This window comes from Myxine glutinosa, chromosome 7 (genome assembly GCF_964187855.1).
Source record: "Myxine glutinosa chromosome 7, kmMyxGlut1.1, whole genome shotgun sequence".
NCBI lineage: Eukaryota > Metazoa > Chordata > Myxini > Myxiniformes > Myxinidae > Myxine > Myxine glutinosa.
In genome coordinates this window covers 142,288,904-142,305,380 of record NC_136267.1, presented here as the reverse complement: position 1 = coordinate 142,305,380, position 16,477 = coordinate 142,288,904, and the positions used below count along the sequence as shown (strand labels likewise).

Below are 16,477 nucleotides of genomic sequence, written 5' to 3'. Positions count from 1 at the left end.
GGGATGCCCTTTCACCTTTACACAGCTCCGGAGGTAGGGGGGCGCAGAATAAACAATAATAATAATAGTACAGCACACAATCAAAAAATATACAGTCCTCATCTCCGCAACAATATATATATATATATATATATATATATATATATATATATATATATATATATATATATATTGTTACGGATCCCACCGTCGGCCTTCCCCTTTAAGAAGGGGGGATTAATCCCCTCGCTAATGACTGACCGACGTGGTCCCGGGGGTATGACGTCACGCCCGGTCGGCGCTGGGTAGGGTATTAGGCCCAACCGTCCTATGACCTAAAGACCAGCACCTACCGGTACGCAAGGAAATACTCCCCGCTCACGGCCGCAGCGTAATGGATGTTTGCGCCGAGCGAAGCGAACTGCGGCATGAGCCGTTTACCGAGACTAGACCCGATTTATATTCGTAACGTTGGCCAAATCGTGCCACAGGTGTGCAATAATGGAAACCTCTAAAGCGACCGAAAGGGCATGAAGAAGAAAAAGACAAAGTAGGGAATAACAGGATTTATTACTATTTACACACAACTAAAGCAGAAAAGAAATGGAGTATGATTTACAAGGCAATGGAAAGAGCAGGAGACACAGTGCAAATTATTAGCTTATCTATGAACAGTCTTACTTATAACCCCAAGACAACATGAAAGACGGACAAACGGGCACGCTTACGCGGGGGAAATGGCCGATTGGATTGAATGCCAGCAGGACGGGGCACGGTCCAGGGAGGTCGCTTCGAGAAGGTGTCAGGGCCGGTGGCGTGATGCTGGTTTCTCTCGCGTTGATTCCGCAGTCAGCAGGGCCCAAGACGACACGAGGCGGCGCAAGCTCCAGCGCAAGGGGGCAGCACGTTGAGGCAGCCTGCGCACGCAACCATTCGTGGCCGCTTCTGTCCTATAAAACCCCGCGCTTGCCCTTTTATGACGTGCTTTTGGGATCAACCCGCGTGCGTTGGATCCGCCCCTCGGCGAGCTCGCCTCAGCCTTGATTGGTGCGAGGGCTCACCGATCCCGCCCCTCTTGATGAGGCGTTGGCAAAGCCACGCCTTGTTCCTCGCGCTTGGCTGACTCCTTTCCCCCCCCCGATGACGAGGTGGAGACACGCCTTTCTTCTCCGAGGTTACCTCGTGCGTAATGGAGTCAAATGCAGCAAAGTGGACGGGGGATGAAATGCAGCAAAGTGGCTAAAGGAGTCAAAATGCGGCAAAGTGGATAAACCTGGCACTTTGAAGATGCCATGTCGGAGGGATCTATCTTATTTAATTCGGTGCAACGTAATGAACTAGTGGATCACAGAACCTTCAACTACATTTACTAAGGACATAACTAATGAGGGAAATCATAGATTTGCTACGTGTGTGCGATGGCCTAACTACAGACGACCTTTGATCTTTGACACTACAATTGGAGGGTGATATTTACAGGGAATATTTACAGCATACAAAAGGGGAAAATTTACATCAAATTACACACACAATTCCCAAATCCCCAACAATATATATATATTATATATATATATATATATATATATATATATATATATATATATATATATATATATACATATTATAATAGGCGAAGGGGATTCTGTCCGTCTGTCCGGGGGTGTGGCTTACTCTGTTTAGAGAGTAGCTCCACCCATTCTGGGAGAGGCTTCATAAACAAATATCCACCATTTTATTAACTCGCATAGCTTTGAGGCCTGTTTAATTAGGCCCGTGCTGTCTTTCTCTCTCACACAGGTTTATTTCAATTCTAATTCGATATATCATTTCATTTTTAACAGTCGCTAACATAGTGTTAGACTCGGTTGAAAAAATTGCCAAGATATATTTTTTTTAAATCGCTGCACGGTCGGTCATACACCGCCTAAAATAACAGACGGGAAAATGGCGAGATATATTAAAAATTCGTGGCGGACTTTTCCATTTGATGACGATCGTCACAATGAAATATTTAATTTATACGTCGTCACAATAATGTGGAGAGAGGAGCATAGCTTCGTTCACGTGTCGCCACAAACGGGACGGCACAAACGGGCCGACAGATATTTCTTCATTATTATTTCATTCATCATTATTATACGGAAGTAAAGGTAATCCTGTTTGAACTGGCATTCATTCCATCATTGTTTTCTTTTGGGTTTTTTTCCGCACGAGTTCTCAAGGCTGAATCGCCTAAAATAACAGACGGGAAAATGCCGAGATATATAAAACAATCGTGACTCGGTTTCAAAGAACAGGAAGAAAATTCAATGAAAGTTACCGTTTATAGAACGAAATACATTTTCAAAGGCCACTCTAATTCACCATCACAGTCGCTAGGATGGTTCAAGTCTCCGTTTCAGCTAAAGTTGAGAAAATCGGCAAAATGTATTCCAACATCCCTTTTGAATGTGTTGACTGTTAAGTGGGCACGGCGAAGGAGAGAGGAGAGAGGAGAATGAGAGACAAGAATGAGAGAGGAGAATGAGAGAGTACAATGAAAGAGGAGGATGAGAGAGGAGAATGAGAGAGTACAATGAAAGAGGAGAATGAGAGAGGAGAATGAGAGATGACAATGAGAGAGGAGAATGAGAGAGGAGAATGGGAGAGGAGAATGAGAGACGGGAATGAGAGACGAGGGTGAGAGAGAAGAATGAGAGAAAAGAATGAGAGGGAACGAGAGGAGAAGGATAGAAGAAAACGTTCCCAGGACTACGTTATTTATATTATTACTTGGTAAAAGTACAGCGAATGAATACTGAAGTTCGGGATCGAACCAAAGTCAAATTATATTATTCCATATTCCTGGGGTTACATACAAAGTTTGTTTTAGGCGATTCAACTCTTCCAACTATGTAATTAAACAATACAGTTCTTCAAAAATGTACATAATAATGTCGACCAACTATGGAATACAATATTTATTAATAACGTTTGGTTTTAATCCACTTCTACTTTGTAAAGCGAAGTGTTTTCGATACTTTCAAATTTATAAATGAACAAGAGTCAAGGCGGGTTCTCCACTCTCCACTCTCCACCCTCCACTCTCTCAAGTCAAATCAAGTGAAGTCAAGCAAGTGAAGGTAGAAGTTTCACTTGCCACCCTATGCTCCCTCCTCTCCCTGTATGTGATCCTTTCCTCCTCTCCCCTGTGTACAATGCTCTCCACTGTGCAACGTGCATAGTGAGGGGTTGGAGAGGAGCTAGGGGTTGGAGAGGAGCGAGGGGTTGGAGAGGAGCGAGGGGTTGGAGAGTGAGGAGCAAGGGGTTGGAGAGTGAGGAGCGAGGGGTTTGAGAGTGAGGAGCGAGGGGTTGGAGAGGAGCGAGGGGTTGGAGAGTGAGGAGCTAGGGGTTGGACAGGAGCGAGGGGTTGGAGAGGAGCGAGGGATTGGAGAAGAGCGAGGGATTGGAGAAGAGCGAGGAGTTGGAGAGGAGCGAGGGGTTGGAGAGGAGCGAGGGGTTGGAGAGGAGCTTGGGGTTGGAGAGGAGTGAGGGATTGGAGAGGAGCGAGGGGTTGGAGAGGAGCTAGGGGTTGGAGAGTGAGGAGCTAGGGGTTGGAGAGGAGCAAGGGGTTGGAGAGGAGCGAGGAGTTGGAGAGGAGTGAGGGGTTGGAGAGTGAGGAGCTAGGGGTTGGAGAGTGAGGAGCTAGGGGTTGGAGAGGAGTTAGGGGTTGGAGAGGAGCGAGGGGTTGGAGAGTGAGGGCCGATTGGAGAGGAGAGTGAGGAGCGATTGGAGAGGAGTGAGGGGTTGGAGAGGAGCGAGGGGTTGGAGAGTGAGGGCCGATTGGAGAGGAGAGTGAGGAGCGATTGGAGAGGCGAGTGAGGAGCGATTGGAGAGGGGAGTGAGGAGCGATTGGAGAGGGGAGTGAGGAGCGATTGGAGAGGAGTGCCAGGAGGTATTGGAGCGGAGAGTGAGGGCCGATTGGAGCGGAGAGGAGTGTGAGGAGGTATTGGAGAGGAGTGTGAGGAGGTATTGGAGAGGAGTGTGAGGGCTTGGAGAGGAGTGTGAGGGCTTGGAGAGGAGTGTGAGGGCTTGGAGAGGAGTGTGAGGGGTTGGAGAGGAGTGTGAGGGGTTGGAGAGGAGGGTGAGGAGTTGGAGAGGAGTGTGAGGGGTTGGCGAGGAGTGTGAGGGGTTGGCGAGGAGTGTGAGGGGTTGGCGAGGAGTGTGAGGGGTTGGCGAGGAGTGTGAGGGGTTGGCGAGGAGTGTGAGGGGTTGGCGAGGAGGTGTGAGGGGTTGGCGAGGAGTGTGAGGGGTTGTAGAGGAGTGTGAGGGGTTGTAGAGGAGTGTGAGAGGTTGTAGAGGAGTGTGAAGGGTTGTAGAGGAGTGTGAAGGGTTGTAGAGGAGTGTGAGGGGTTGTAGAGGAGTGTGAGGGGTTGTAGAGGAGTGCGAGGGGTTGTAGAGGAGTGCGAGGAGGTATTGGAGAGGAGTGCGAGGATGTATTGGAGAGGAGTGTGAGGAGTTGGAGAGGAGTGTGAGGAGGTATTGGAGAGGAGTGTGAGGAGGAGTGGGATTGGAGAGGCGTGAGGGTGGAGAGAGGAGAGTGTCAGGTGGAGAGGAGTGTGGGGTCACAATTATGTGAAACAAATAAATTGTGTTCATTACACAATTTCTGGATCTGATGAATTGCCAGTAACCATTTTGTAAAATTGAATGTGCAGCATCTAACTCAATATGTCGAAATGTCACACACGTCCATGCCCGTGGGATTCCCACGGGTGACCCCACTAGTATATATATATATATGAACAAGGAAAAAAGTAGCCAAAACACAAAATTTATTCGCTTAATAACATAAATAACATAATAAATAATAATAAAAAATATAGCAACACACACACACACCCACACACTCCTTACACAATACACATACATGCAAACCTACACACACACAGAGACACATACACACTCACACATATAAATTTTATTTAAAAAATTAGTTGTTTATAAATTTTTATTTACCGACGATGTTATAAATGTTTATGTTCAGTAAAAAGTCGAAGAACAAAATAATTAAAGATTTGAGATTTATTCACTAAAGCACAATATTACACGAATGCTAATATTGTATTTCCCTTGGAATAAGTTTCCCCCCTGGAATCCTAAAAATTCCCCCCAGGGGGAAATTTCCTCCAGGTTGGGAAATGCTGCTCGAAAACAAACTTGTTTTGTGCATAAGCTTTGAATCATTTAACGTTTTATTCAATCATGGAGAAGATTCTGAGTTCTTGATAAAATGTATCCTCACAACAAGCTATATAAAGTAATGCATTGCAAAGAAGCATGATATTAACAGATATTGAACTATGCATAATAATACAACTTGTTATTGAGGATTTGAAGTCAGAAACTATTGTCTAAGTTTGATGTTTATAAAATTGACGCATGACTATTGCACACTGCTCCATTTGTGTGTGTGACCCATATGGTACTATGTGTAGAGATTCTCTATCCCTCTCCCCCACACACCCCACCCATTAATCACCTTGCCCCTTTTTGTACATTTATAACTCGAGAACAGCCTCCACGATCCGTAACACTGCGATTTGGATCGTTAAGCCATGTTCACAATGCAAGCATACATGAACAAATGTCGATAAACCTTGTTCTTATGAGCTCGATTTGCATTCTTTATTACCTCAACGACCGAATAAACCACCGTTTAGAGGCCATTTTTCCCCGCAAAGCGGGGGTTGGCCTTTTTCGGGGACCGTGGTAGTTGTTGTTTTTTGATCCCCTTTTTGAAGCAATGTTTTACGGCCGGATGCCCTTCCTGACGCCAACCCTTTTTGCCGCCTTCAACGACAAACAGGGAATTACCAGTGAACTGGTACTCAATTAGCCGACCTCGGAAGGATGACAGGCTGAGTCAACCCCCCTGGCATTAATTCGGCGATCGACCGAGATTCGAACCCAGGATCCCAGGATCCTAAGCCGGCACCCTAGCCGCTAGCCCAACACCAGGGATGTCATGTCAACGACCGAATGTTGTGAGCAAAATATCTCAAAAAGTTGTGGACGGATTCGGACGAAATTTGGTGGACAGGTTGTGTGTGTGACAAGGACGAATTGATTCCATTTTGGTGAAGATCCGGATTTGGATACGAGAACTTTTTAAGTGATTCTTCACCATTGAGAGTTTGGGCCAAAAACGATATATAGCTGGATATCTCAAAACGTTGTGGACGGATTCTGCCGAAACTTGGTGGACGAGTTGGGTATTCACAAGAACAACCCGATTATATCAGTGGAAACAACCCTATCATTGGAACACAAAACGGAAACTGTTCAGCCTGGCAGAGGTATGCGCTCTACCAAGTACCGTTCTAGTTTAAGATGAAATTTATTGAGCGCCATGTCGGCATAAACTGGTGGAGAAAAAATATTATAATGATGACGTCATCGGTCACGTGGTTCGGCCGCCATCTTGGAAAAACCAAAAAACTTTGCACCTCTATATCTCCGAAAGTGCTGAAAAGAAAAAATTGAGACATGGCTCATTGTAAACTCTCCATGGGGAATAAAATATGTTAATGATGATGTCATAGGTGCCTCCATTATGACGTCATAATTCGACAAGTACAAAACTTCATCCGATCAAGATGAAATTTCTTGAGCATAATCTAGGAATAAATAAGTTTTGAAAAAAAAAAAACATGATGACGTCATCGGTCACGTGGTTCGGCCGCCATATTTGTTTAAACACAAAAGCCTTAGAAAACACTGGAAATACATCCTGGTGAGGGTCTGCAATCTCTGATTGCTCTTTTTCTTGTTTATATTGTTAGATCACTCAAATGTTGGGTTGGTTAAAAAACATTGCTGTAAAAGAAGCACGTATTTGCTTGCCAAGAAAGTGTGTACCGTATATATAACAATGTAATTTCACGTGTAAAGTATTATGTAGTTATAGTGATGGTATAAAAATGTGCATTCATGTCCGATTGGGCTGAGTTTTAAATATATTATCGCTGGGTTCGTCTTTGTTGATCTGTGTGGAATTAGCCTGCTGTTCACCGTCTTCACGGGTGTATATGACAGAGATAGAGATATAAAGTGAGAATGATTTGCTTTTGCATTAACAGCCCCCAGAGAGAAAGATCTTTGAGATGTCATTTGTGAAATGTCAGAGAAGAAAGATGGTTTCATATAAAGTGCCAGTGATGAATGTTATTATTCATTGACATTCTGATACTTGTGGCCAATTTATTAGAATGTCTCTTTCCTCTTGGCTGGGTTTTTATTTCTGATAGCATTATTTAATAAGAGCTTTTTGTTCATTTAACCACGGTTTTTTTGGTGAGGGGAGCAGTGTCCTGGGTGGATCACGCTACATGGATGCACTGTGTGCCCTGAAAACGGAACAGTTGCCCCCTGACTTTGTGCCTTACATTACGGACCAGCGACTTGTGAACAATGGCTTCCGCATCCGCAAGTTTGAAGGTGTTTGGATTGGGAGTGAGAGTTCTTTTATCGATCATTGAGTCTCACTTCCTTTACATTATTTTGATTCTTACCACTAAAATAGCCTTTCCTAACTACTTTGAGATCTTCATTGCTACCTTCCTTTTAGATAGTTCAGGCAGTGTAGTGGGATTGGAGCTGGCAGCCTTAGCCACCTGTGTGGCATTCTATGGGCTTGCCGACCTGCGAGAGGTGCTCGAGGCCATCGTAGACCAGCATGCTAACTCTGCACATGCCTGTCGACCTCGCAAGATCATCAACTATCTTCAAGTACGTTTCTCAGGGGCACCTGGTTTCATTTGTACTCTATTGAGGGGTTGTTGGAGATTTTCTAGTCAATCTACTTCCTCATTCAATTTAGCTTCAACATGATTTCACCCAATTATAGCCTGGTGTTGGCTTAGCGGTTAGGGTGCCAGCTTGGGATCCTAGGATCCTGGGTTCGAATCCCGGTCGATCGCTGAATTAACGCCAGGGGGGTTGACTCAGCCTGTCACCCTTCTGAGGTCGGCAAATTGAGTACCAGCTCACTGGTACTTCCCTGTGTGTTGCAAAATGCAACCAAAAGGTTTGGTGGCAGGATGGGCATCTGGCCATAAAAACATTGCTTCAAAAATGGGGCTCGGTGCCCGAAAAAGGCGAACCCCCGCTCTGCGGGGGAAAATGGCTCTTCTTCTTCTTCTTTTTCTTCTTCATGATTTCACCCAATTCTCATGTTTGGAGGTACTGTACATCTAATCAACCTTTTGACACGAATAATGGCAAATTTGTGGATGTCAGGGAGAAAGTGTTTGCAGTGATAATTGTGAAAATAATCCGTTCTTGATCACTTCCTGCTGACTGAGTAACTGAGTAGAGTTGAAGTAGTGAAGTAAAGACAGTGGCATTGTGCCGGAATTGATTATTCTGGTGTGGGTAGACTTTATGGAGTGAAAAATGAGCAACATTTTAAAGGTTGCTACAAGAAGCCTTGATTCAGGGTTTGGTATTTCTTCTGCAGAAATTAAAGTGAACTACTTTTTGTAGTGATGGGAAACTATCTACAGTAGTACCCATGGAAGAAACATTGATGCATGTGTAGTATCATGTATCGTTATCCAATGTTCATTGTCGTTACTGAAGCGGTAGTTCATCCTTTCAGCAATGCCCTCATAATATAATCTTTTGATCTGGAAGCTGAAAGTTTTATATATTGTTTTAATGTCGTTATGTGCACATTTCTTTGTCCCTACCTGCCATACTTTCCCTCTTTTCCTTTCTCATTCTGAGATTCATTTCTAAATATAATACCATTGGTGCCACACTGATAAAGGTACCTTAGATTCGTCTTTTATTCAATTTCAGTATAATTTTTTGATAATGGTTGATAAGGTCTTCTGAAGTAGTTCTTCCATGGTATAGTTACAACAAAATCACTCATGTAGTCATTCATTAATTTGTGTGCATCTTGTGGCTGCTGGTTGCATCACTGCTGGGAGTGTGGCGGTGCCACTGATGCAGTGCCGTCTGGTGGTTAAGGCAGGAATATGTACAGTCACGTGAAAAAGTAAGTACACCCCATGTAAAGTTTTGACTTTTTCAACATATTTCAACATACAGCTATTTGATCTTCATTTCAACAATATTGATAGATAAAGGTGATATAATATAACAAATATCATGAAACATTTACATTTTGTAGTCCATTGTATAATTTAAATAAACATAAATGCATATTTCGCATGTGGAAAAAGTAAGTACACCCCTATATTTATCACTACTTCAAATACCTAAAATTAGAATCAGGTGCACCAGCTCAGGTGCAAATGATTAGAACATCGTTAGAGAGGATCTTGGAGGAACCTGTCTTATTTAAACCTCAGACATTTAGTTTGGTTTGCTCTTTGTTGTTGAAGTGTGCGGCGTCACCATTCCTAGATCAAAAGAGCTTTCTGAAGCCTTCAGAAAGAAGGTTATAGATGCCTACGAGTCTGGGAAGGGGTTTAAAAAGATCTCCAAACAATTTGAAATCAATCATTCGATTGTCCGAAAGATCATCCACAAGTGGAAAAGATTCCAAACAACTGCCAACTTGTTCAGGCCAGGCCACCCCAGCAAGTTCAGCCCGAGAGCAGACCGCAAGATGCTGAAAGAAGTCTCTAAGAACCCCAGAATGTCATCACGGGACCTACAGGTAGCTCTTGCCACTGTTGATGTCAAAGTGCACGAGTCTACCATTAGAAAGAGGCTGCACAAATTTGATCCTCGGCAAAGACCAGCACTTCTGGAACAATGTGCTCTGGACAGATGAGTCAAAGGTAGAGCTATTTGGCCGCAGTACCAGAAGACATGTTTGGCAAAAACCAAAGACAGCATTTGACCACAAGAACCTGATACCAACTGTAAAGCATTGTGGTGGTAATATTATGGATTGGGGCAACTTTGCTGCATCAGGGCCTGGGCAGCTCACCATCATTGAATCCACTATGAATTCTTAATTGTACCAGAGGGTGCTTGAGGATAATGTGAGGCCATCTGTCAGAAAGTTGAAGCTCAACCGAAGGTGGACATTGCAACATGACATTGACCCTAAACATACCAGTAAATCCACCAAGGAATGGCTGAAAATAAAGAAATGGAGGTTTCTGGAATGCCCAAGTCAAAGCCCGGATCTAAATCCCATCGAGATCTTGTGGGGGGATTTGAAATGAGCTGTGCATGCAAGAAACCCCTCAAACATCGCACAGCTGAAAGAATTCTGCATGGAGGAGTGGGCAAAAATTTCTCCCAGTCGATGTCAGAGACTGGTAGACAGTTATAAGAAACGCCGACTTGAGGTTGTTTCTGCCAAAGGGGGCAATACCACCTATTAGAGCCAAGGGTGTACTTACTTTTTCCACAGAAGGAAATGACATCTCTGTTAACTTTTTGTTGAATAAATTATTGCAAAGTCAATTTGTCATTGTTTTTTGTTCAATTAGATCACCTTTATCTGTAGATACTGTTTCAATGAAGATCAAATATTGATATGTCCACATATGTTAAAAAGATTTTTAAAACATTTCATGGGGTGTACTTACTTTTTCCACATGCGAAATTTGCATTTATGTTTATTTGAATTATACAATGGACTACAAAATGTAAATGTTTCATGATATTTGTTATATTTTTTCACCTTTATCGATCAATATTGTTGAAATGAAGATCAAATAGCTGTATGTTGAAAAAGTCAAAACATTACATGGGGTGTACTTACTTTTTCACGTGACTGTAATTTGTTGAGGGTGCCGACGATAGCTTGCCTACCTTTCGTGAAGGACAGAGTGGGAACTCTAACGTCCCCCAACTAATTCCGGCAGATGGGACATCCAGCTGAACGTCCATCCGAGGGACAGCACATACATTGATGAATCACCCTGCCTATGAAACAACGGGATGACGGTTTATATCCGGGCCGAGATTCAAACCCCTTGCTAGACATCTTAGAGGGGAGTGTGAGTACCTCAATGCCATCCTGACAGCCATATTAAAGTACTTACAGGGTATCTACATTTTGGAACCAGTGTTGTCAATTTTTCTGACTTCCCCCGAGAATAGTTCATCTGATTGATTCAAGAAAAGCAGAATATTTTTTCTTTGTAGGGTATCATATGTCCTGCAAAATGAGGTTTGGAAGAATTTCAACCAATGAGGATCTAACTGTTACTGTTTACTTATGAGTGAATGTGTATTTGACTCTTCTGGAGCTGCAAAACTATAATTGTGATGTAGATGGCAAGCGGATTGTTCTGGGTTCCTGCATATGTCCAACTTTCGCATATATTCAGGGTGAAGCCGTGAGGATGGCGAGACAAGTGCCTGCCAGATTACCTGAGGATGAGATCATAGAAAAGCTGCAGAGGATGTCCAATGTGTTGCCAGCAGATTGTCGCCGCTGTCTACATGGATTGCCATTCTTCCATCACTTTGCTGATCTGCCTAAAGACAGTGAGGTGGAAACTAAAGGCCTGTAGGCAAAATGCACTCTTTTCTCTGACCTCTGATGATCATGTACAACCATTGTGTGTATTCATTGTATTTTCATTTGTGTTTTTCTTCCTTTTTGTGGACTATTCAGTATCATGGAAAGCTTGATGAATGATGCATTGAAGTGTGTATTATAAATTAGAAGTGGATGGGGATATGGGTGGGGATGGCTTGAGATATTGGAAACGAAGTGAAGAGGTTTTGTACAGTATAAGTGGTGAGCTTGCATAATGTTGCAGATCAGGAAAAAATGTTGTGTTGATTTGCTGATTGCATAGGCTGTTTCACTTTGTGTTAATTTGGCTTTCTACCCAGCTGCCTCATCTAGGGTAGCGATGGTAAAAATAATTGGTTGTGAAGGCACCTTGGAGGGTGGTTTTTATCGTGCTATAATAAAAAACGGGTGGCATTGTGGTATCACGACAACAACTTCAATTTCTTATGTGTGAAACCACCATATGTGGAAACAGACCACCTCCAAGGGATGTTTCCACTTAAATAGCTTAGCCAGCCCGGTGCTCCATCGAGACATACCAACAATCCCAATGCTACCCTCTGCGATGTGGTGTGCCATCTCCACCACAAACCAAACTTCGAGCAGTTGTTTTCAGTGGTGTCGTGGCAAATATTGAGGTACCTGGAAACCCTGCAAAAATGTGTCGGCGGTCATCGCCAAATCTATCGTCACATCAAGTTTAACATTACACTAACCATTTCATTCCACAAAAATGAGTGATAAATAAAATACCGTATATACCGGTGTATAATACGCACCCGTGTATAGTACGCACCCCCAACTTCCACCCTAAAAAAACAAAACAAAAAAACAATTCATTTTCAGATTACAGTAGCGTGAATCTATGCATTTGTACACAAACTTTAAGTAACACAAAACGAACATTTTGAAAGGAAAAAAAAACTCAAAATATTTAGCTATATGTAGTCTTATACATGCTAAAGGGGCCTGCCACCCTCATCTAGTGCACGACATCAGTCTCTTTTGAAGAGAACAGAGAGACACTGTCTGTTTCCATCACCTTGAGGGAGCAAAGGAAGATGAGGGGATGGAGGGAAGAATGAGTGAAGGAATGAGGGTGTGATGAGAAAGGATAACTGCAGGGAGGTTGTGGTGGGGGCTGGGGGGAGGGGGCTTATCAGAACTGTCAAAACAAAGTGGCAAATGCATAATGGGAAGTCGGAAATTGTTCACATGCAAACCATCCACAGCATTGGCGAATATTCGATGCTAAAAAGTACATGTAAATCGTTCACGAGTAGGTTCGGCATTATCGAGGCCACCGAGTCCAACATTTAAACCCACCAAATGTTTTAGAGGGACAATTGAATACGTTCTTTTAAATGTAAATGGAGAAAAATGAATGATAGCATCCAAGAAGTGAGTAAATAAACAATGTTGACCAATTTTAGTTTGAAAATGAATGCAGTTTATTCAATTTTCATCTGGGTCTTTTTTGTTTTTATTTTTTTACTGTTGCGGACCTTAGCTCTGCTTCGGATGGATTGAGGTGGCGGAACGGTGCTCCAGGGTGCTCCGGCACCACTGCACCCCAGGTTATGTGGTAATGCTCAAGCCAATGTGTCACACTAGTGCATGATGAAATTCATTTTTTTCAGTTTAAAACATCTGTTATAATACGATATTTTCAAATGTTGATCTTGTCTGTGCACGATGTTGGAGTTGCAATAATTTAAAGATTTTTAAATGGGGTCACACTGAGGAAATGGTTTAAAATGAATGGTTGATAGGATGATTTGTTTATTGTGTGTGGATTTATTTTCCTCTTTGAGTGCTTTTTATGTTTATACCTCTGTTGCCCTATAACTCTGTCTGTTTGACTTTCAATATCACAGCAGTAATTGCTGCCAGAATAGCCAAGTTATTGCTCTCATTCATAATCATTCCATGCTGTTGATTCTTTCCTGCACTTTATATTAATAACTTCTAAGTCCGTCTCAACAGCAAAGAGGACAGACTGCTTTCCTCCGCATTTGGTCATCCCGCCGTTTCATTTCTGCTGCTTCTTTCAGCCTTTTTGCTTGGTTATCATTCTTCCTGAAGCATAGTTTTTGGGCAGTTACACATCTGTGAAGACCACTTTGCAAAAACATATTTCTTACTGTTATTGAAGAAACGTCAACACCAGTACTCTCAGCTAGGACCCAAAAACTGCAATAAAATTGATGTTTTTCGTCAAAATATGGTGTGTGTGTGTGTGTGTGTGTGTGTGTGTGTGTGTGTGTGTGTGTGTGTGTGTGTGTGTGTGTGTGTGTGTGTGTGTGTGTGTGTGTGTGTGTGTACAGTCGTGGCCAAAAATATTGGCACCCTTGCACTTTTTTCAAATAACTCACAATTTTCTCGAAAAATAAGTTTAAAATGACCAAAGTATTTGGTCTCCACAATTCTTTATTTCACTGTTAATATTACAGAACCTTTGTTTTTGATTCAAAACTTAATATATCCTTTTAAATCAGAAAATAAAATGAAATGGCATCGACAAAATTATTGACACCCTTGACTTAATATTTGGTAGCACAGACTTTGGACAAAATAACTGCAGTCAAGCACTTCCTCTAGCCATGAATGAGATTCCTACACCTCTCTCCTGGCAGTTTGGCCCACTCTTCTTCTGCAAACTGCTGCAGTTCTCCCAGATTTGAAGGGTGCCTTCTCCCAACTGCTGTTTTCAGATCTCCCCACAGTTGTTCAATAGGATTTGGATCGAGACTCATTGCTGGCCACTTCAGAACAGTCCATTGTTTTATCTTGAACCATTCCTGGGTGCTTTTTGAAGTGTGTTTGGGGTCATTGTCCTGCTGCAAGACCCATGACCTTAGACAGAGACCCAGCTTTCTGACACTGGGTTGAACATTGCGCTCCAAAATGCCTTGGTAATCTCCTGATTTCATGATGCCATGCACACATTCAAGGCACCCAGTGCGAGAGGCAGCACAGCAACCCCAAAACATCACTAAACCTCCTCCATGTTTGACTATAGGGAAGGTGTTCTTTTCTTTGAAGGCTTCATTTTGTTTTCTGTAAACATAGAGATTATTTGCTTTTCCAAAAAGCTCTAATTTTGCCTCATCTGTCCACAGGACATTCTCCCAGAAGGATTTTGGTTTGTTCAGGTTTTTTTTTTTCAGGAAAACTCCAGTCGGGCTTTCTTATGTCTCTCTCTCAGCAGTGGGATCGTCATGGGTCTCCTACCGTATAACCCCCTTTCATTGAGTTGGTGATGTTTCATTGAGTTGACTCGGCAACGGTTGCTAGAGTGAGATGTGCATGGAAGAAGTTTTGGGAACTGAGTGGCGTGCTGATGATGAGGGGAGTGTCGTTGAAGCTGAAGGGAAAGGTGTATGCTGCATGTGTGAGAAGTGTTATGATTTATGGGAGCGAGACATGGGTAATGAATGTAGAGCAGCAACGAAGGTTGGAAAGGGTGGAAATGCGAATGGTTCGACGGATGTGCGGAGTATCGTTGAGAGAGAGGAAGACAAATGATGAATTGCGAAAGATGATGGGAATAGAGCCTGTGATTGATGCTGTGGAGAGGAGCAGGTTGAGATGGTTTGGTCATGTGTTGAGGAAGGATGAAAGTGACCGGTTGAGAAGAGTGATGGAAATTAATGTAGAAGGAAGTAGAGGACGGGGAAGACCGAGAAAGACTGGGCTAAAGATGGTGGAAGAAGAAATGCGGGCAAGGGGGTTAACAAGGAGAGATGCAGGAAATAGGGCAAAATGGAGAAGATTGTCATGGGGACCGCAAGGCTAACCCCCGCTCTAGCAGGGACAATGGCCTTAAAATGCATGTTGTTGTTGTTGTATTGAGTTGGTGATGGATGGTGCGAGTTGAAACTGTCATACCTTGTGTCTGAAGGTCAGCTTGAATCTGTTTGGCAGTTGATCGAGGTGCTTTCTCCACCATTCGAACAATCCTTCGCTGCAATCTTCGATCAAGTTTTCTCTTGTGGCCACGTCCAGGGAGGTGGGCTGCAGTGCCAATGGCCTTAAACTTCCTGATAACATTGCGTGTGGTGGTCACAGGAACATCAAGGTCTCAGGAGATGGACTTGTAGCATTGTGATTGTCCATGCTTGGCTACAATCTTGTGTCTGACCTCCTCAGACAATTCTCTGGTTTTCTTTCAAAACAATACAGCAGAATTACTACTTTTCTCTATTCAAACTGGTTGAATGAGTGATTTTTACATTGCAGGTACCTGCAACTCACCGTAGGTGAGTTCATTTCCAAAGAAAAGGATAATTACCTGCTTGAAATTTAATAATTTCTAACAACCTCTCAAAGGTGCCAATAATATTGTCCGGCCCATTTTAGGATTTCTGTGTGGAATAAGCTTAAGATTTAGTAATTTTTTCAGCTTTTTGTTTTGTTCCACTGCAAACCAAATAAATACATATGTGGATACCAATATATTTTTTTTATTTCAACAATTTTCTGGAAGAAATGGTGCATTATTTGCAAAACGTGCAAGGGTGCCAATATTTTTGGCCATGAAAGAATATACAGTGCATTCAGAAAGTATTCAGACCCCTTCACTTTTTTCACATTTTGTTATGTTGCAGCCTTATGCAGAAATCGTTTAAATTCATTTTTTCCCTCATCAATCTGCACTCAATACCCCATAATGACAAAGGGAAAACAGGATTTGAGAAAGTTTTGCAAATTTATTAAAAAGAAAAAACTGAAATATCACATTGACATAAGTATTCAGACCCTTTGCTCTGACACTTGAAATTTAGCTCAGGTGCCTTCCATTTCTCTTGATCATCTTTGAGATGTTTCAACACCATGATTGGAGTCCACCTGTGGTAAATTTAATTGATTGGACATGATTTGGAAAGGCACACACCTGTCTATATAAGGTCTCACAGATGACAATGCATATCAGAGCAAAAACCAAGCCATGAGGTCGAAGGAACTGCCTGCAGAGCTGAGACAGGATTGTGTCGA

General features: G+C 42.8%; 1 protein-coding gene across 6 annotated transcripts in view; it reads left to right on the top strand.

Annotated features, from left to right (window-relative positions):
- Window positions 1–15,935, top strand: part of PMS1 (PMS1 homolog 1, mismatch repair system component) — an 88,957-nt gene extending 73,022 nt beyond the window's left edge. The window contains exons 12-16 of one of the 6 annotated variants that reach the window (XM_078782374.1): window positions 7,328–7,458; window positions 7,589–7,749; window positions 11,286–11,450; window positions 12,990–13,064; window positions 15,384–15,935. In XM_078782374.1, the coding sequence (XP_078638500.1) occupies window positions 7,328–7,458; window positions 7,589–7,749; window positions 11,286–11,450; window positions 12,990–13,064; window positions 15,384–15,410 (559 nt within the window). In that variant the 3' untranslated portion in view covers window positions 15,411–15,935. Of the gene's footprint in view, window positions 1–7,327; window positions 7,459–7,588; window positions 7,750–10,817; window positions 10,964–11,285; window positions 11,468–12,989; window positions 13,065–15,383 lie in introns of those variants that run through there. The other 5 variants (XM_078782372.1, XM_078782375.1, XM_078782373.1 and 2 more) reach the window with 5 other exon arrangements.
- The last annotated feature ends 542 nt before the right edge of the window (window positions 15,936–16,477 follow it).